Source organism: Plectropomus leopardus, chromosome 14 (genome assembly GCF_008729295.1).
Source record: "Plectropomus leopardus isolate mb chromosome 14, YSFRI_Pleo_2.0, whole genome shotgun sequence".
Classification (NCBI taxonomy): domain Eukaryota; kingdom Metazoa; phylum Chordata; class Actinopteri; order Perciformes; family Serranidae; genus Plectropomus; species Plectropomus leopardus.
This window is the reverse complement of record NC_056476.1, coordinates 10057104-10079354: the sequence shown is the minus strand read 5'-3', so window position 1 is coordinate 10079354 and position 22251 is coordinate 10057104. Positions and strand designations below refer to the sequence as shown.

Below are 22251 nucleotides of genomic sequence, written 5' to 3'. Positions count from 1 at the left end.
ATATTTAGAAATATAGATGATCATTTGCACCCTGTCAAACACATGATTTTATTATTAATTTATATCGCTGTATTTGACAGCAAACATTTATAACACTTATCAAAGTGTCTGTGTGTGAAAGTCAGAAAGCAAGCAGGAACCGCAAACAGTCATGGTGTAAGTGGCCCATCCTGTGTGAGTTAAGGCTGTCAGTGGACGCCTGGATAAGGACGTGTAAGGCAGGATTAGTCTAGGTCTTAATAGGCTTGGTTAAACACATCCGCCGCCAAGACTTTGAGATGTCACTGACTCCTATTATCCCCTGGCATTATTCTCAGGCCCCACAGCCCTCAGTGAGCCGCCTGCCTCTCCACACCTCACTGGAGGAAGAGGACATTTGTTTCTGAGCATTTAACCATCAAGTGTGTTTTTAAAGAGAGGGAGCTGCGTATCGAACGCTGGACGTTTATCCATCTCAGCTGAATGTTGTGGGAGTTGTTCGGTCATCGGCTACCCTGCAGTTCAGTGCATGCACAGGAGATACATTTCAAATAGGCTCAGTGCAATGTGCACAGCCGCTGCATTTGCCAAGTATCCTCAGTTTTAGTTGTACATAATGTGTTGATGCTTGCTGCTGTAGCTTAAGCACTGAAATATTTTTTTTTGAGGAATGTGATTCTGATGCCTTTTTAAGGTATAAATTCAGCTCACATCTCATGTTGTGTGTCTCAATTTATTTTAGAATGATTCATGTAGGGTAGAGCAAATTAGTTGGTCAAAATAAAATGATTTGGCAGTGATTCTTATAATTTAAATAATATTTCAAGTCACTTATCAAGTAAAAATTATATTAGCTTCTTATTCCACATTCTCCACTCAATTCTGGCCGGATATGTAAAATAGCAGTTAGTTGTATTACATCAAAAACAGAAAATATTTGAAAAATTACACTTCCCTGAAGCTCAGTGTGTTATCTTAAAATTGCTTGTTTTACCTGTCCAAAAGTCCCAAAATGAAGACAGCCCGTTTACAGACATGTAGAAGAAGAGAGAAGTGCCATTTCCCCAAAGATGCACCAATTGCAATTTTCATGGTTGATTCCAATTTTATTCAGTAAAAATGCATATATGATACCAAAGACGAGTGTCTCGCCAAGCAAAAATCTACAAAAATCTGAGTAAGTAAATGTTTACAAGAAACAACTCATTTGGCTGCTCAATCTGTTTTTCAGGATTTTGGGGGCGTGATCAGATCATGCTTGATTGACAGCTCCTTTTTAGCTCAAGTAACTTTATTTTCCTCTCAAACACTAGCGTTTAGACATTTTGCTTCCATGGGAAAACTACCACATCTATCAACCTAATTAGCTAGAAAACTAACTAGACTAACTGATGTTAGTATGTTAGACCCGTCTGTGATTTTATTGAAGTGTACCCTGTTGAAAATGGTGCAGATCGTATTAGCATTTCATTTTCTTTTCTATGCAGAACTTATGAGCTTCTTATCAACTCAGTGCTTAATATTCCCCCCTCATACATGACAAACAGTCCCTATTTAACCACGGAGGGAGGCCGGCGTTGCGACTAGGAGCACGCCGAGAACGCCTTTCGTACTTTTCTTCTCATCCACACAGGCTGCGTTGCTGCTGCTGTTAGCTAGTGTAACTTAGTCTATATCCCAGTGTTCTTTGTGCAGAGACGTGCATGTTATGACGTGAAAAAAAAGTTCAAAAAGTTTTTCGAAACGGTCAGTGTTTTCCTTAATGTGTAGCTTTAAAGGTCACACTCCTGACAACAGTCAGTTAATGTCTGTGCTGCTGTTTGGGATGCGAACCATCATGCTGTGCATGCATGTAAATTTCAATGGCACATGACCGGCTATGTCTGAGACTGACCAGCTGGCCGCCAGTCATTGCTGATCAAGCTGAAAATCAGCCGATCAATCAGATCATCTCTAAAATTCTTACATTTGAGTAACTGAAACCAGTTTTTGGCATTTTTACTTGAAAAATGACTTAAATGTTTAATCTTTTCCAAAACAATTGCAGATTGACCAACTAATCGGTTAATTTGCTAAAGGTTTCACCTCTAGAATGATAGGTTTTAGCATTGCCCCAACATAGTGTTTGTTCTCACACTAATTCAAGTCCACCCTCCCTTTGTGTTCCTCTCCCTTCCTGGCAGGGTTTATTATACGGTTAGGGTGCATTGCCAAAACAGCCGTGTCTTGACAAAACAGTTATGAAGTTAAATTCTGGCATAAAATTTTTAGACTATGGTGAGGTTGCATGCTTAGTTTTGTAGGTAAAAGCTATAACAACATCATGCTTAGCCACTTGGTCAGAAAATAACAGCTCTGCCAGGGCTGCAGCAGTGCCCACAGTCTGGCTGCCTGTGACTGAGGCCATATCAGGCCATACCGACAGCTTCCTGCTCCACAGACCAGTGGTTTGCCTCTACTTGGTCAAAACACAGTGGACCAGGAGCTGTGGCCTTTGCTGCATCGGGTAAATGAACTGCTGGAGCGAGCGAACGGTCAGTAAAGTGAGATGGAAGGGCAAACGCTTTAAGGTTTCCCATAGTGCTGACCGAGGCAAAACGTAAGCTCCCAGTCAAGCTGTCAGTGCACCAGTTGGCATTTCATGAAAATGTGGGTTTCACATGAAATACGAGGAACAGAATGTCTGGCGATTGGTTAGAAAAAAATCCCCAGAATGACGTCAGAAAGGCATTTTTGGTCATCTGAGAATTTGTCAAACACAGTATTTAAGAAAAGGGGTCTGACTGTGGCAAAAATTGACTCAAGAGCACACCGTCCACGGCGGGGCTTTAATTTACAGTCGTGTGCCAAGTCCTCATTGATTGAGTTGTTCTTGTTGATCCTCCCCGTCTCAGCAGTACGTCTTGTTACCAGGTTAAGACACACTTTAGAGGAGCACACTGATTGAACCAGGAAGAGGATCAGGGGTTAGGCTCAGATGTTTATTGCTGACCTTCCTTCTCTTGCCAAGCCGTCTTATTTTGATCATATATGGCAATAGGGATCTTCTAGCTCGACTGCTCACTGGTTGTGTGTGTGTGTGTGTGTGTGTGTCTCACTGTGTGTGTGATGCAGTACTTTTAATGCCAGTGAATGTGGATGGCCAGTTATTACTGAAATCTTCTTTATCATGGATGGATCTTGCACTTTTTAATATGGAAATCATTATGAGACGGGCTTTTGCAATGTTTGAGAGTTAAGAAAATCTGATAACACATGGTATTGATCTTTTTAAATAACCATATAATATAAGTATTTTTGATAAAGATTTTTTAAAATAAGGTATTAAGGGATTGTGACTAAGATATGTACTGGCTTGGATATTTTTACAGCTGCAAACATAAACTGGTAGACAAACTATGTGATGAAGGGACTGTTTCTAAATCACTCCAGACATATCTTTTGTGTTTTGTTTTTCTGCACTGCAGTTTCTTGTTACTTATCAGCTGACATGTGCACATGTTACACTCAGATGTCACTCATTCTCAGTGTAGTTTTATGGAAAATAGACCAGAATGTCTTAAAATGAAACAAATCAGAAATTATTAGTCCTTCTGCATTGCCTCAGAGAAACACTCGGAGCACCATATTGTAGTTTTCTGTGCACATGTGGTCGTGAATGTGGTTGCAGCATTGCTGTGAATGGAATGTTTTCGTAATAGTCGTCATTGATTAAGATGCTTCTATAACTGAAGATTTTTTATTAACATTAATGTGAGGGAAATTATCTGTTCTCTCAGGTAAAAATGCTGAATTTAATCTAATTTCTGCAGAAATACAGACACAACAATACAAGGGTTAATACTGCTGCTAAAAAAAACCTATTGAAACCAGAGCTTGTCCAGTTCTCCCTACGTGTCTTCAAGGCCAGGTGCAGCAATACATTTTCTTTAATGGATTTTTCTATTTCTGGGGGTCATCGTTGCATGACTTTATTAGGTGGTTGACTGAAGAGAAAGGACAAAAATAAGTGAAGAGAGATGGTGAATGACATGCAGTAAAGGTCCCCAGCGAGAGTTAAACAGGGGACATTGTCTTTATTATTTTTTTAAATTTTGTATGGGTTTGTCCCTTTATTAGTCACTCTGTGCACCCTCTCTAAATTCTGACATTTTTGCGGGTTTTTGAACGTTCTTTTTTCCCCTCAGCAGCAGCCTCAGTTGTGGGGTGTCTTATTGATTCTTATTGATTAGACAATCTTGTGAAAGCTGATCAGATTGATGGATGAGAAAAGAAGCTGGTGCAGAGACAAGTTAAAGCAAACTATTGGACCCAGCGCAATGAACAGTTAAATTTCAATTTCACAGTGTTCTGCTGCTCCATCTGTGCCCAGAGTACAGTCTGTACCAACAGTGTGGTACAAAAAAAAACTGAATAGTATACATATTCCAACAGACTAGCCAATGAATGGTCCAGCTCCAAAAATATAAAATCATATACCTGCTTTTGGCCAGTACTACTTGTAGTTCTTCTTCAAATAAAATCAACATCCAAAATGTCCAGTGGGAAATAGACCAGACAAATAATTAACTAAAGCATATTTAACGTCCTCTAATATTATGTGAACTCTAAAATATGTTGCCAAAACAACTTCAACCATATTTTTTTTGAGAATTGAGGGTTATCATACCTTGTATGTTTGCTCGTCTACGGTTTGAAAAAAAAAGAGGAATTAGATGACAACGGTTTTGTTTTGTCAAAAGGTTTTATTATAATTAAAACTTGACACCATTTTTAATGGAAGCATATGTAAAAAGTTCTCCCATTTGAAAATAACTATAAATAAAGGTGAGATTCCTTGTCCATTTGCTTTTTTTTTTCAGTACTGGAGATGAGTAAATGTATGATCACTGTCAATTTTCATACCATGGTATACCTCAAAACTGGTATACTGCTGCAACCCTAGCAAAGAGGATCGTAGTGCTTGTGTTTTATTGCTATGTAAATATAAGCTATTATATGGCTATTCAAAACACATGTCTGGTAGTTATGTAATAATGACAGCCACATTGCCGGTCCAAAAAAAAGTCAAGCGTAAACTCTGGTTCGATGCAGTATCTTCAGTTGTTTATAATATTGAGTGACACAAGTATAAAGTTTGATATCTTGATTTCATTCCAAGTCACTTCAAGTTGACGGGTCCTCCCTCACTTCATTAATCTTGAAGTCACAGAAGTAAGCACGCGCCGTCAGCTCTCCATCACAAAACGGTATATCCAGTAAATGTTCAGGCAGTCAGCCTCACCTCGGCCAGCCTCGCACACACTCTTTGTCTCTCTCTATAACATGGTGTCTATTACACAGCCGCTCGCCACTGCACACATGAACACACACACACACACACACACACACACACACACACACACACACACACACACACACACACACACACACGCGTACTTAAATGGGGTCATGGCTGGTTCTCTGGAGATATCGGGGTGAATGAGGCTAGATGGTGACTGTCCCACATACTACCGCTACCTCGGTCCCCAGACAGGACGGGGACATAGCCTGCCTCTTAGTTCACTGCCAGTATCTTCAGCCGGCTCTGTGCTGACAGGGTGGCATGTTCGTTCCTGTTTACTCCCACCAGCTGCTGCATACAGTAAAGCCCACACGTTTCTGTGATCGTTTCAACTTCTGTCACTTCATATTTCAGTTGGAATGATTGACCACCTTTTTTTTTTTGTTTTAGGCAGCGTGCACTGTGGTTGTGAATTCTAGTGTCAGATACGTCTAAATCAACGCACCAGAGATGTGTAATCGCTTTCTGCCCATGTGTGGACACAGAGCGATGTTATCTCACAGAATCTCCATGATGAGATTCTCCAAAATAAGTACTATGGCTTAAGAAATAATGTCAACATCTAGGATTTGTCTGTTTTTAGTTCGCAGCAGCCGAGCACACAGTGTGTATTGCAGACTAAAATACTGCTGCTTGCTCCAAATCTTTTGTAAAGCCTGTATTTGATTTTTTTTTTTTTCTAGCTCACCCACACCCACTCGACCAGAACAGCACTCAGCGCACACTCATTGCTGAACAGACAAAGCCGTCCTAAGGTGGTTAAATGAAGGTGTATGAGTTTGCGGGTGTGTGTATAATGTGCAGTGCATGCCATAGCATGTATATTCAATTTACAGCTCTGACACCCACGCACATGGAGCACTCAACAGATGCAGAGACATCAGCATACAGCAGTAGTGTTGTGCCCAGATCCTGACAGCAAGCGGCACATGTTGGAAAGCTGCAGTAGAGCTGAGAGAGAGATTCAGTCCTCTTTTCTCTGTCTCCTTTTGTATGCTTGTGTGTGTTTGCCGGAGTCCTGTGCTGTGTGCGTTGCCTAGGTCATTGCAGGAAAAAGGAAAGAAAATGGGCCATTGCAGTGAAGGTAACATCTATGCCTTGAGGTTGACCACAGGATCCGTGTGTGTCCACAGTTGGTTAGGCAGCTGGTGTGTGTGTTGTGTAGCTCCAGGCTGCCTTGGCTCAATCCCTTTCCTTTGTACGCCAGAAAGAGGCCAGTTTCCAAGATGAATTTAGTGAAAGATTGAACCCCACGCTACATGTTGGTTAGCCTTGTGACTGCCTGATTCATGCAGTGTCTTTCCAGGGTGGTGATAAAAAGGCTAACATCTGGCTCATGCCAATTTTGAGACTTTGATAAACCTCTGCTTTGTCTATGCAAATTTCTTCTCACAGTTGAGATTTGATTGTTAAGCACTGCCTGTTCATAGACCAGATAAGCCAACACCATTATATTTACGTGCGTATTTGCATGCAGGTTAGCCATGATGCTGATAATCCCCATTTCTTGTTCATGGAAAGCTGCGAAAGGCATTGCAGAGGGAAGCCGGGGTTAGCAGGGACGGCTCATCCATGTTAGTGAAACACGAGCTACAGTTCCACAGTTGCACACCAGTATTCCCCTATTATTCCAAATATGACAATATTCTGGAATTGATGCGGTCATATAAACAGCATATTTCATTTAAATATTCCGAATCAGGTCATTTTGTGTGAATGTTGCATTTTTTGATTAAGATGTGGGATATGCAAGTATTTTTCAGGTTTTGGGAGCATTATTTGGACATGTATACAGCCAATTTGGAATGTGCGTCTCAATTGGGTTTTTCAACGCAGTTTACAACACTCGGCCTCTCGTCTGTTTATGATCGGCTCTTTGCATTCTCATAGATACGTTGTACGCAAACCAAATCGGCAGTTTGCAAAGCTGTGGGGTAGAGATGCATGCAAAAGAAAATCACACATTTCTGGTTGGAAGGAGAAACACACCTGCTTTTTAACTTTATGAAATATGTGAATACCAATACAACAGGTTTTTGGATATGCGCAAGTTAGGCCTGGGCGGTATCTGATTTTTCATAGCTTAAAACCTTCCCAGAACTTCACCTGGGTATACGGTATATGATGGTATCAGTGTGTGGCGCCACTACCGACTGCCGAGTTTGATCCATTCTGCAGGCTGTCTTGCCATTTTCAGTCTACTCAATATACAATACACTCATGAGATGTCAACAAAAGGTAATATGCTCACACCTATTTGTCTTATTAAACAGAGAAAGACAACCAAACACTTTCTTTCTTTTACCAAAACTAACGTCATAATTGATGTTGATAATTATATTGACTCAGTACCACCTTTCACTACAGTTTCAACGTCTTCATCTGTCACTGACACAAGGAAATACAAATTTGTCTATTTTACTCAACCTTTCCTGTTTCTGTTTCAAAATAAAACCCCTCTGATATCTTTCTGTTGACAGACTCCCTTCAGTTTTTGACACAAGGCTTTTTATTGTGAAACATTTGCAGAACATTTTTGGTGACAATGCAGTAGCTCGCATCGCTTCATAAATGAGTGAAGTATGTGCTGGTAATTGTGGAAATACTGTAGTTGTAACAGTAGGCAGCTCTGCTGCAGCGTCGTAAGAACAAACACTGCCAACACTGCTCATGCATGCAGTGTGGCCCTGGCATAACCTCCAGGGCACGTGATGCGCACTGCATTGAAAACATCCTTAATTTAGTTTCTCCATTATGAAGTTAATAGAAAGATGAGGGTCTGTATTTTTCAGTATTTAAAATGCTCACCATCAGGATTTCTAAATACCCTGGTATACAATAATACCGTGATATCACCCATGCATGGCAAATATCGCAGCACCGACCTGTTCAAGAAGGTGCAGGAAGGAAAGAGAGAGTCAAACAAGTCCGCCACTTGTAGGAAACTGAAAAAAATCCTATTTTGATGCAAAGCAGCAAAGTGACAAGCAGCTCCAGCTGTTTTACTTCTTCAAATTTTACATTATAAGCAACATGTTTCAGAGTATGCACAGCTGCATGTGAACAAGAATATTAGTGCAATATTCCTTTTTACATGTAAAGAGCTTAGTAAGAATATTGTTGTTTTTTGGAATAAGGGAAAAAAGCAGACTATTCTGTGCATGTAACTCAGTGTACTCAGTGAAAGACATTTTAGGATATGAGCAGATAAACAAAGCAGGCTCTGCACACACACACGGACATAACCTGGGCTCAACCCCAACTGCTGCACTAAGACAACAGTGTGTCAAGTCCATCAGGTGTTGTGTCACAAGCTGACATCAGTCGCGTTACGTAAAAGCTTATGAAAGCTAGCCTGGCAACGGAGGATACAGGTGAAGTGTTTGCTGTCTTAACATGATAGATAGCTGTTACTATTTACACATTTCTTTCATGTCGCTAATTCTTAATTTGGCTACCCTGAGCAAGTTTTAATTTTCTTAATCTTATTGTTGTCACATTACCCCAAATTGAGACTTCTCGCTCTCTTCCAAGAAACGGCTCCATGAAACACCAGTGTTGGTGTGTGGGCTGCGTAGTGTACCTTGCACTGTTGCATTGGGGCACAATCTGAGCTCTCACACTACCTGAAAGAGAAAGCGTTATCAAACCCAAGTCGTGTGCGAGCTATTAAAAGGTGACCTCCTTTTTCTAGGTCATTACCAAAAAAGAATGGACGGATTCTAGTTATGAATATCCAAAATTCTTGACAGAGAGGGATGAGAATGGAGAGGCATATTTCTAGCCTAAGGGAGGTTAGGAGGGGTTGTGAAGAAGGGGAGGGAGAGCTGGTGAGGGCATGTAAATGGTTGTGGCTGTCGCTGGTACAATCTGGGGAGGAAAAAAGGGAAGACAGAGGATCATAGTGTGTTGTCTGGTGAAAGAGGGACACGACAGTTAAGAGAACACAGCGGAGGGAGATCTTGTGACGGGGTCACGAGAAATAAATCAGACATCAAGCTGGAGAGTGATCCTCTCGCTCCTTTTTCTGAAGCAGTCTGCAGTCACTACCAGGACATTACTGCCGCAGCCCAACACAAAGAAAATGCTCTCTGCGCTTGACTCCTATTGTTAGCTTGACAATCACAGTTTTTATTCGGCCGACTACCTTGTACCAGCTTTAACAGCAAAGCATTGATTCATCAAGGATAAAGATCTTTTTAGTGAATCTATCTTCTCCAAAATTGGGCATTTTGTTGGATGAAAAGATGGAGGAGGGCCATTTCCCCATATGGACACAATTGTTAATCCCACATTTTGAGATTAAGGCATTTCTTTCCTGCATTAACAGAGAAGTTGCTATCTCTTCCAACATTTTTACAGTCCTTGGTGTTAGGAACCCCCTGGTACTGACCTCAGACCAGCTTTTTCCCCCCACCACCAAAGTCTCTGTGGAGCCGAGGCCCTTCTTCTCTGTGGTACACCAAAAGATGAAGAGCACAGAGCAAGCCTGAGGGGCTCGCAGTTATATTTACTGTCTGCTACGAAAGAGAGGAGAGAGAAGGGGCGGATGGGAGGGGTTTAAAAAAAAAAGAAGTAGGAAAAAAATACACAGGAACGAAAAAGAGAGGGAGACAGAGGAGGGGTTGCTATGGTAACGGAAATATGGCTGCTCTTCAAAAACCTTGAATGTAGGTGGTGGTGCGATGAGTGTATGTGTGTGTTTTTTCCTCCTCGTCTTTCCCTTTCAGTTTTGCAGATATTATGGATGTGCTGGATCCCTTTTGATTTTACTGAGGACTGAAATGCCATCAGCTCTTTTTTTTTCCTTTGTGGCCTGAGGGTGGTGTTTCTGGGCATGTAGAACATAGAGGGCTAGTGTGAAATGTGGGTTAGGCCCAACAGACCCCCCAGCCAAGTGGGGGTTGATTTGGCAATCGCTGTCAGTCTCGAAAAAGCTTAAAGGGATAGTTTCAATTTTTTTTCAAGTGGGGCTGTAAAGGGTACTTACCCATAGACCGTATATGACAAACAGTAGATGTCTGGAGAAGCAGGCTGGAGTCCAACATGGAAGCTAAGATATCTAAAGCAGTGGAGGGTACTAGCAACAAAACATAGCCAGCTAAAAAAAAAAATCAATGTCAGTTTAAATGTATGCTATTTTGAGAGTTTTTCCTTCTAAAGTGGTATTTTGGTGATTTTCAACCAGCTTTGAATCAAAACAATGTGGGTAGCATGTGTATATTAACTGCGGTAAACTTCCCGCCATCTAATCAGTGCCAAGATATCGCTCTCCTCCTCGAAACGCTGGCTCTCGGGCTGTTGCTTGAACTACAGGCTGTACTTCCGTATTAGCCATCATCCGTCCGCCAACAGTGCAGACAAAAAGTATACAGCTGATCAAAAGAGTTACTCGCCCCTCTCTCTCTTTCACTCAGTCCAGTCCACATTATGTAACCCACCAGCAGGAGAGTTCAGTATGGTGCAATGCATTCTGGTAGTTGTAGGTTTTCTAACTATTTAGCAAAAGTGTCCTTTTTCCCTGTTTTTTTCTGGTCATCTAGCACCCATTGTAAAAGTATTTGCATCTTTTAACTGCGGAGACAGTCTACTTTTATGTGAGGACCCTTTTTATATTGGTGAAATACGTCTTTAATGTCTGTCAGTAATTTTCAACAGGAAAATTAAACTGTTAGACTTCTCTCTTCAAAGCAAGACTCCATTGAGAAAAACACTGATTTAACATCGCTGAACAAGGGAGATCCTGGTCCACTGCTGCCTTGATTAATTAGTTTGTGTTATTGTGTGACTTTAACATTTAAAAGAGTAATTTCAGATTCACAGAAGTCACACAATGATCCAAACTAACTAAAACCCATTTTCTATTGCACAAAAAAAACCTGCTAACACCTAGCTTTTTAATGTAATGGGAATGACTCTACAGTAGACAAAGATATTTAACGCCTCTGGCTCTGATCGGCATTGATGAAAACACAGCATCGGGGGGAACGCACTATTTTTAGCCCCGTAACTGACGAGATGCAATGACCACTGTTACAAATTACCGCATTAAAACAATGATCCAAATTAGTCTGCACCAAGTTTAAAAGAAGGACTGAATAAGTAAGAAATACATAAAAAGAAGAAACCACTGTTATGTTTTCACAGACCTCCAGCCATGCTGCTTTCTATTGCTTACCAAATGTTTGCCAGCCTGTCCAGGATGTGGTATGTAACAAACCAAAAATAAAAACCACACACACAGAAAGACATATTTGCCTGCTGCAGTGCCACACACAGATTTGCTCTACTGCCAATGAGACGGGAGTCTATATTTGGCGGGTTTACCTGTGTTTGACCCTTGTGTGGTGTTCATATTTTTGTTACTCAGCCAATGTTTGCAGATCTTCAAGGCCCCATTATTGGGGTTTTAAATCTTTACAGCCATAACAATTTATGTAAAAATAGTTTAAAAACCTGCATCGACACACTGATTTTGGTGGGAGAAAAGAGTATAACTGATAGAAACAGCAGGAGACCAGCAGCTTCTGTGTTCAGCGAGCTAAAATTACAGTTTGTTTTTTTCAGTGGTGAGATTCTGGTGGCTTTGATGAAAGCATAGATGGGAAACTGAAGTTGTTAATGGCTTTCCTGTTGTCTGACAGAAAGATAAATCAGTGAAAATACTCTCAGTATAATGAACCCTAAAACTGATATTGCTGTTTTTTTTAGGTGAGACTTTTTTTAGGTGATTAAAATGTGTTTTTTGCTGGCCCCCATCCACAGAAGTACATTGCTTAGGTTCTGTGTCAGACATCGACCTGCTTCTCCAAACTGGGGGCCTGCTGACTGACATCTACTGTATGTAGTAAACTGACCACGAATAAGAAGCCCATACAGCCCCACTTTTAAAAAATCTGAACTATCCCTTTAAAAAGTGTGTTTGACTTAGTGCAGAGATTGTGATTTTTTCCACTGAAATCAAGGTTTTTTTAATGAATAGAAGCAGAACAAATGTTTTAAAGTATACGCTTATAATCCAAAGCCTTTTCTTGTGCTTCGCACCATATGTGCAAATGTGGAAACCTGACACCACTTGAAATGTTCAGATGATCTTACAGCCAGATATGGACTCAGGAGGGCAAAGGAGGATCACTGAAGGAATGCAGCCTTTTGACAACGACCCCTGCTGTCACCTTTTGGCAGAGGCAGTTTAGTGGTAGATCCTGACTGTTGGGCAAGTTCACTTAATCATCTCCATTAAATTAACTTGTATCCCCCCCCACTCATCCCTCATCTGAGTCCAGTAAACATTTTTTATTCATTCACTCTCCAAACTGTGCGATAACATCCTGACGTAGGACAAAGAGGCTTTGATATATCAGCAGTCGTAACCGATTTATTTAATCAACTTGGAATTTCAGTGGAGGGATTTCATAACGCACAAAACGGACTTAGATGGGCATCCTACATTAATCAAGTTTTGAGGAAAGTATTAGACCTTCTCTGTCTTCATTTTTACCAGGTATTGCTGATTCGCCATGTGTTTTGATTAATATAAATGAATGAACACTAACTGAACATCAGATACAACACTAACTGAACATCAGATACACAAATAGGCTGCAGCATGTTCTTGAATCTCTTAAACTGGCATTGACATTTTTTCATCACTTTTCCCTTAAATGACACATCTGTCTTGGGTCACAGAATTGGGTTGTTGTCATTATCTTTGCACAAATGAGGAGCCTGGTTTCAAAATATTGATCTATTGATATGGATGTACAGGGGCTAGCACATTATAGGAGTGGGCAAGATGAATGCAATCTTGATCAGAGAATATGTGATTTTTACTGGATATTATAATGGAGAACACATTCCAGAAAGTAAATTGAATAAAACATTTGTTGTATGAAATAAGCAGAAAGAAGTGTTTGTTTTTTTTTCATCCAACAAATCACCTGAGAAGTCATGGTGCTACATAAATTGCCAGCAGTCCTGGTCATTGATTTGCTTTGTTGCACACAAATTCACTAACACGTCCAGAAGTTTGGCAAAATTTGGGTTACAAATTTCTGTTGTATCACATAAAGTGATATCACTCAACCCTAATGTCTAATGGGGGACTCTAACTACTGTTGTGTCTATTAGGGCAATAAATCAGAAGTTCTTCTGTAAGTGGTGTTTTATAAGTAGCTTTGGGCAATAAAGAGAAAGCAAAGGTCATGATATTTTTCAGTATTGTGGCGATATTGTACAGTTGACTATTGGTGCTTTCACAAGATATTTACACAATGAGTTTTATAATAAAAATCAACAGTAATGTGGATATAATGACTAAGCGGGTAAAATAAAATTATAAAACAGCCAGAGCAGTCTGGCAAGTTCAGAAGATGTCATCACTTTACTCTAATGCAGCCTTTAAAACCAGGAAAAGAGAAAACTTAAGATATTATGATATCAAAAATCTAAAAAAATATCAAGTCATATATCATGCTATCAGTATAATATCGATATATTGCCCAGCCGTAATAAGAAGTACTGCCATCGGTTTTCCCCCAGGGTTTACAATGTCAGCACTGTCATCACTGTTGCACAGATTACATTACGTGAAAGTAATGCTTATAGGAAACCAATTTATCATTATTTTTGTCCATCACATTGTGCAATCAACATTAATTCATTATGATAAATTAAAGGTAAAAAAGCTGTCTCTTTTACTTTAATTTCAGTACCAAATATTAATTTAATTGGTTTTGACTTATAAGGTCCACCTATTCAAACAAATTTTTATGAATAGATAAATTACTGTAATTGGAAAGTGATTAGGGACTTGATTCTGTGGGTTTATTATAAATGTTTTTCTTTTATGATGTTTTGCCTGAACTTTCACCTGAAGTCTCTATCTACACCTTTTCTTTCTCCTTCCATCTATTTGGTAATTTTGATAAATTAATGTAACGTTGTTTTCTGTGTAGTCTGTATTGTCTGTAAGTGACATCCCACCCTTTTGTCTCCTGTTTATTGGTGTTTTTCTCTGACATAGTTTGTATTTTAGATGTGATAACCGTCTCACTGTACCCACAATGTAACTTGCTGCACTCTGTCTCAAACTGCATGCCTCCTTTGTCCTGTTCAGGTACGGGAGAAAGTGGCAAGAGCACCTTCATCAAGCAGATGAGGATCATTCATGGAGCGGGGTACTCAGACGAAGATAAGAGAGGCTTCATCCGGCTTGTTTACCAAAACATCTTCACGTCCATGCAGGCCATGATCCGTGCCACTGAGACCCTCAAGATCCCCTACAAATTCGATCAGAATAGGGTAAGGACATAAGACATAAGAAAATATTCTTTACGTCCTCACAGTCATCCATTCCAGAGTCCCCTTCGATTGCACTAAAGGTGCGATCACTGAATTTGGTATCTTCTGCACTGCTCTGATCTTCATATGGTATGACATGGTGATAGATATTGTGAAACATCATAGGCTATACGCATAATCCCATATAGACTATATTTTAAGCAAGTGTCAGGATGCATGTCACAGCCAAACTCTTGAATTTTAAACACATAATGTGTAAGTTTACACATATAATATTTGAGTATTTGTACGTATGCATGCTTTTAATACGTTAAAACGACTGAAAGTAGTGACCAATGCTGTGGGCACAATACAACTACATAATTATAGTCTATTATTGTACGCTACAGTGCTTCTCAGTTCCAGTCCTTAGAGCTCTGCTGGTCTTTTATTGTCAACCTCTAATTGAGGACTGATTTACACCTGGGATGCAAGGTGAATGTAGTCCGCTACTCAGTAGGACAGAGAGCCACCCATACGCTCCCTCACATGGACCATTGTTTAGAATTACTGATCTACATTATGCATGAACAACAAAGTCACCTAAATATTGCAACTTAAAAGAGCAAACAGATGTTATATTCAATAAGAAGATGCCTTCCACTGTTGGCATCAGCAGATAATTTATGTAAAGAGATGACACTTATTTTTGTCAAGGAAATATGTTGAATGGTTGTATGTAATCCATCAGTTTAAAACCCACATGAAATTGCAATGTTTTGGAGTAGGTGACAAAGGTGGCTATAGTGAGTCATAAATTGATTTGTCCTGTATGTCACTGCATTGCTTTAAAGCATTAGATCATAGGTTATATTGTATACATTCACAAACAGTTATTTCCCAACAAAAACCCTTTGAAAGCAGTCATTTCTTAAATGTATCAGTCTTTGTGCAGTTTGTTTTTAGTCTTTTTTTTTCAGAATCTAAATCAAAGCCATAAAGTAAAATCAAACTTGTCCCTTCAGACACCTAAAGTAGAGTAAAACATAGATAAACCTGTAAAACGAGTTTGATAAACCAGTTCACACAGGGTAATTTTTAAAAATAAAATAATATTTCAAATAATAAGGTAACAGTGAAGATATAAAATATCATTATCCTACACTTCGAGTTGTCTCACCTGTTCTCTCTCACCTGTGTCTTTCCAGTCTAATGCCATGCTCGTGAAGGAGGTGGACATCGAGAAGATCAATGGGTTCGACTATCCCTACATTGCAGCTATCAAAAGCCTGTGGGCTGACCCCGGGATCCAGGAGGCCTACGACCGCCGCAGAGAGTACCAGCTCTCTGACTCCACTAAATAGTACGTCTGTCTGTCTCACTGTCTCACTGTCTGTGTGTCTTTGTGTTCCTATGTGTAGACATCAGGTGTGATGTCTGTCTAGGATTTAAGAATGGTATTTGTGGACTGTGACACAATGTGTGAGTCCGTTATGTAATTTTTGTGTGTGTATGTCTTTGATGCTGGTTTGGGAACTGATACAGATTTATCAGCATTGTTAACGTAATATTCGAGACTTTACAATCCTGAACCATTCTCTCATTGAATCAGTTTTATAGTGTATATATATATATATATATATATATATATATATATATATATATATATATATATATATATATATATATATATATTTATGTATATGTGTGTATTTTGAGCTTAACATTAAGATCCTTTTGCAAATTCAGAATCAAAACAGTTCTGAAATAAATAAATTAAATAATGTAGTAAATAAAATGATGCCTAATAGTAATGTCTCAGTTACCAAACTATTGAATAACCATATCTGTGTCTGGTTTAATTTGGTACACTATTGGGTTATGTGGAAAAGCTTTGAGTGTGTACATGCGTATCCAGGATGAACGATATAGGTGTGTGTGTGTGTGTGGTTAAATGAATGACAGTCAGTCTTGTGTGTGCATGCAGATAGCATTTTAAGTGTCAGCTCACCAAAATCTGGAAAAAGGGAACATAACAGTTTCTCAATAGTAGTTCAGCAGTATTCTTATGTTTTTGTTATTTAGCCTATATATCAGGATTTATGGGGAGAAACCAAGCAATTTAGATAAAATCAAATATTCAGCATCACCATACAACCAGAATGAAGTGCTCTTTTGTGTCAAAATCACATTTTACTGCCACTGTGACAATTCGACTGTGAGGTTGGCAGTTGAATAGTCAACTAATCAGGGTCACCCAGGGTATCTGCAGGTCCTTTTAATGTCTTAAATTCAATTTTATTAATATTGGGTCTAAAAAGTCATTAAATAGACTTAAATTTGAATTCTCTAACTGCCGCAAACATTTTATCAAACTTAATATGTCCATCTTTTTTTAAATGTATTTATTTATTGTCCAAATGAGTCATGTTCGTTTCTGTAAAAGTTAAACCTTTAATCATACCACTGAACCTCACTTTTTTTTTAACTTTTTTACATACTTGCACTTACCTGTTGGTAAAATGGAAGATAAATGTGGATGCTCATGCACACCCTCAAAAAATGTACAGATGCATAGGAGGAAAATGTCCATTGAATAAGACAAAAGAGAGAATTCCTGCAAACTGTTCATTACTAACAAAAAACTATATTAAGTGAACAATGTTTCTGTCATCAGACTTTAATCAGGTTAAAAAAATTTTAACCTGATGAAGGTCTGACGAGTGAAACGTTAAAGTTGGACCATGTGCGGGAATTCTCTAATTTTTGCATGAAATGTAAATTAAACAATCTTACTAATAACCATGTTCTTACATAAAATCTGCCCCTGCATTGGACCACATATATACCACTTACTTTTATATTCACCTTCAGGGTTTGAATAAGAAAAAGATGATTTGACACACAAAAAAATCAGTCTTTAATTTGGTTACAGATTATCTTGAAAAGGTCTTAAACAGCAATAAATTTGAATTTCTGATACCTGTAAACACCCTGGAGTCACCCTGATAGAAACATAGTTTTAGCCCTTTTAATGTCATGTGTGGTAGGGAGACAGTTGTCTCCAGAGATCAGGTCAACACTTTTAAGGGTGTTTGGATGTGTTGGTAGCAACAGGCCGTGTGTGTATAATTGCCTTAAGAGTTTTGTAGTGTGTACTGGGCAGGGCAGCATATTAGCCTTTTGACCACAAGCAGCATTAACTGAAGATTTCAACCTTCAGCAGCCCATTTCACAACCTAACTATCCCATATGAAAAAGCTACAAGGTTTCAATAGAAGAGCCTTTATTTGGCTTTTAGTTGTTGGTTATTGACTGCTGTGGATGTTTTTCTGCAGCATATGTTAATTGTTAATTAGTGAGTAGTTTAATATGTCAGTGGGGTTCCTTACAATTTAGGGGACTGAGTGGACAGGCCCAGAGTTCTGCTGTCTCAACCAGCTGTTAGAGAGCATAACAGTGATTTAAAAGCCAAAATCCTGCCGGTCATTTCATCAGAATTTAGACAAATGTTTTAGACTCATCTTGTGTTGTTGTGTATTTTTGTTTGTTTGTTTTTTGTCATGAGACATTGTAATATTTGACCCCAGGCTAAATGGCCAAAGGCGCTTGACTCACTTTCTAGTGCCCCCTGGTTGTGGACTTGCTTTACTACAGTTTAATGCTATTTTAAGTCAGCATGCATGAAGGTGTGCTTGCCATGTTGCAAATTTGTTACAGTAAATATGTAAGTTATCTTTTTTTTTTTTTTTTTGCATGCGAATGAGTGAGTGCGAAAGATTAGAAAATCATTGAAAATGTTTTTATTTCAGTGTTATCCACACTGTTTATGTATATATCTCCAGTTACCTTAGCGATATAGACCGTGTGACTGCGGAGGGATACGTTCCCACCCAGCAGGATGTGCTGAGGGTCCGTGTTCCCACCACGGGTATAATAGAGTACCCGTTTGACCTGGAGAACGTCATCTTCAGGTACCCTCATGGCACCAGGACTGCAGCGTCACCGAGGCTAGAGAACAGAAACCACTGATGACTGTCAGGATATTCACACATCAGCTAAACAGGGGATGGGTTTTCGTAAATTGTACTCACTTAAAAATGGCCAAAAAGTTTCAAAATTACTTTATTATTTTAAGGGCTGGGTATCTGCACTGATTTTTTTTTAAAGTCACGGTACAATACAGTTTTGATACAGCAAAACAGTCAAAATGTGACAAAAATTTAAATTTAAATTTGAATTTAAATCTTGATTTAAATTTAAATTTTAATTATTATTTTATGGTACTTCAGTTTATTTATTTAGTAAAACTAAGGTCATACAGTATGATCTTGTCTGACTTTGAACAATAATGGACCTAAACCTGAGTGACCCATTTTCTGGGGTGTTTTCTCAGCAGCATATTAAGCAAAAACAGCCCCTCATAAAAATAAAATGTAATATTGTGGTTACAAACAACTATAAACATAAAAAAGTTATTTCGTTTCTGAAATGCCAGAGAGGTTTCCTTGTTTTGTTTTGTTTTTTTTAAATCTTTTTTTTAATTTATTTTAAATGCATAAAAACAAATTATTATCATCATCATTTTTTAATTGTACAAAGCAGGAATTACAGTCTGGCAGAAAGTTTTGGGACAGACAGCATGGTTGCTTGGTTCGGACTGACTTGTTAAAGCACTGGCACTGAGAACATCCTGTTAAACAAGTTTAAGCTGTGTAATTTATTTTCCAAATGTAACAGTCTCATACGTTTTGTTATGCGTACAAACCAAAAGCCTCGTACTTAAACGTTCATTTCAAATTTATGTCTTTTTACACCCCAACCTTTAAGGTGTCAACCAAAATAACCCAATAACAAGTAGTATCAAACTTTTCAAGTCAAATAATAACCTGCATTCAATCTTTTGAACACAGCTCTGGAAAACTTTTTTTGTGGTTTTGCTTGTAGTCTGTCACTGTACGCGTTCTTCGACTGCATCGTGGGATGCATGCTACACCGTCAGCCTCCAGTGTGACGTATAACATGTATCCGCAGCGCTTTTTAAACAGTAACAATGGCAAAACATGACAGTATCAGTCTGTTATACGGCTGCTGATCTTTTATTGTACTCTTAAGGTAACTAGCTCCCAGATCTCATTTTTTTTCCCAAATTAGCTGATGTTTACGACTGCTGTTCTTCTTTAAGTTTGCAGCCGGGTGCTGCGAGCTGCTCTTTAATTCTCCCACTGTGGGTCGCACACATAACATGTCGTCAAAACGTCACACCCATGCTGTCTTTTGTCCCGTCCTGCTGGCTGTCCCTTTTATGCAGACACTGTTTCAGCGCTGTAACTGCCTCCTGTGTCGACTCCTGAAACACCTGTGGTATCTAGTGGCATTTTACTCAGCTGAATGTTTCTGTTCACATGATGCGAATCGAATCGAGCAGAAAAAAAGGGAGTCAATAAATTGCTCTATTGGTATCACTTTACATGTATTGGTATTGGTACTATCAGAATTTTTTTAAACAATACCCAGCCCTAATTATCTGTATACTATGGCTACCTTCTCAGTAGCCTGTCAGCTTTATTATTACACAATTACAAATTTTCAAATGTACTCACGATACTCTGGTCAAAGCACATGTTCCTGTGTGTCCTAATAGACCCAGCTGTGTAAAGTTTAGACAAATAAAGATTTTGTTGGGTTCTAGCCCGAAGGCGCATGAGTTAACATGATGAGTTATCAGTGGTTTGTGTTCAGAGTTGTGCTAATGTTCTGGCTCCGGGATCAAAACTAAGGCCAGACACTGTAGCGTGTGTGTGAGGGGCAGCCACTAAACATCAGATGAAGAAGGATTAATGATGTCAGAGATTCTCCAGGAAGTTATAAAATCAGTGAAGCAGTTGGTTTGAAATACATAAGAATTTAAACTTTTTTTAAGTTGAATTTCAAATTTAGAAGTCTTACTCTATGCTTCCTGCTATCCTTGATATCATACGTGTCCGAACCTTCCTCATCTAATCCAGGTGCTGCTGCCTCTGCTGCTGAGGTCACTGCTGTTACTGTCACTGATGCCACCTCACTGTCTGCAGCAGAGTCCGCAAACTTCCTCACTATAGATTGTTGTCAAAACTTAAAGCTGCAGTTAATAGCTAATCTCTAAAGTCTTACGTATGTTTTTGGACAGAGTGTTGGTGGAGCAGTGACACTGACTAACACCCCTTTGTTTCTGAGATGTGGCCTTTTTCTGTGAAGCTTCCTCAACAGGACTGATCCAAACTTCCTGGAATGGCAGGGGGGTTGCGGTAAATTGCCTGTCACGCTTTATATAACTGTTTTTCTCTCTTTTTTTCTCTTTATCTCTGTTTTTTCCTCCTTGACCGGCCTGCCTGTAGTTATCTTTCCGATCTGGACCGTATTGCAGATTCCAACTATCTTCCCACACAGCAGGATGTGCTCAGGGTGCGCATCCCCACTACAGGAATCATAGAGTACCCATTCGACTTGCAAAGCATCATTTTCAGGTAGAAAGAGGCCTGTTGTGGCTCAGTCCCTTCTTGTTCATCATTAACCCAAACCTCATCTGTGTTTTTGTCCAAAACGCCAAATTATGAATCAAAAGAACTTCTAACTTTTAATTTATGCATTCAACTTAAGTGTTTGTATCCCATTCTTACTCCTTAATCCTTCCCTAGAAATCAAAGTCATTTCCATTTTACAGTCTCCTCATACACTTTCCTTTACCTCCTGCCACCAACAGCAACCGTACCACATAACACAAACCCCCTGATGAACACAAAGTCCTACATTCTGGTGCCCGGTCTCTGTAAATGGGTCACCTCCTCTCTTCCTCCTCCTCTCCTCCTTTCCTCTCCGGCTGGCAGAAGAAACGAGGTCGTCCTTTCCGCGGTGGAGGAATGTTATTTTGGGCAGCAGGTCCTGCAGGGCCTATATTGGCCCTGGGTCTCTGTGGACCACAGTGGACTGGGCCACCACCAGGGGGCACCCTCGTATTATGAATTCTATTAGATCTGTGCAGCTTTCTCACAGAGACCATGTTGCACCTGGTCTTGAGGCTTGCACCTGTGCGTCCAGAGGTGGAGTAGGTACAGGAAGTTGGGCTGAAATTGTACCCATGCCCTTTTATATAACAGCTTGACATCAAAGGTTCTTGACTGGAAAGATCCTACTGAATCGGGTGTCACAAATGAAGGCTTAATGAAACTGGGACCTAAACTCCCTGACGAGCGAAGGGTGACCTTGTCAAAGAGAAGCTCAGGGAACCTGAAACCTTATGAGGATTCACACATCTGTCAGTCAGTGTATCAGCCAGGATCGCTGTTCATGAATGGCTTCAGTGAATGCCAGCCTGCAGGAAGCTGGAGTCGAAGCTTTCATGCCATTTTATTTGTTTAGTTAGTTGTATTAGATCTGGAGTGTCCAAACTTTTTTGAATCACGGTTGGATTAGACAATGGAAACAGGGTTCCCCTGGATCCTTAAAATGTCTAATTCATCTAAAAATAAGCCGTAAATGGCATTAAAATGTCTTAAATCAGTCTTTCAAAGTTTTAAAAATGCAAAGACAGCATAAGGTACTAGATACTATGATTAATTGTTTTGCATTGTGAAATCTTAAAAACTGGTAATATGTATTTTTAAAAT

The 22251-nt window shown here is 39.4% G+C and overlaps 1 protein-coding gene across 2 annotated transcripts in view; it reads left to right on the top strand.

Moving 5' to 3' along the window:
- The window catches only part of gna11b (guanine nucleotide binding protein (G protein), alpha 11b (Gq class)), a 37722-nt gene that overhangs the window by 5272 nt on the left and 10199 nt on the right, over window positions 1–22251 (top strand). Inside the window, exons 2-5 of one of the 2 annotated variants that reach the window (XM_042500614.1) lie at window positions 14442–14626; window positions 15814–15968; window positions 18451–18579; window positions 20983–21111. In XM_042500614.1, the coding sequence (XP_042356548.1) occupies window positions 14442–14626; window positions 15814–15968; window positions 18451–18579; window positions 20983–21111 (598 nt within the window). The remainder of the gene's footprint in view (window positions 1–14441; window positions 14627–15813; window positions 15969–18450; window positions 18580–20982; window positions 21112–22251) is intronic. The other variant, XM_042500613.1, reaches the window with a different exon arrangement.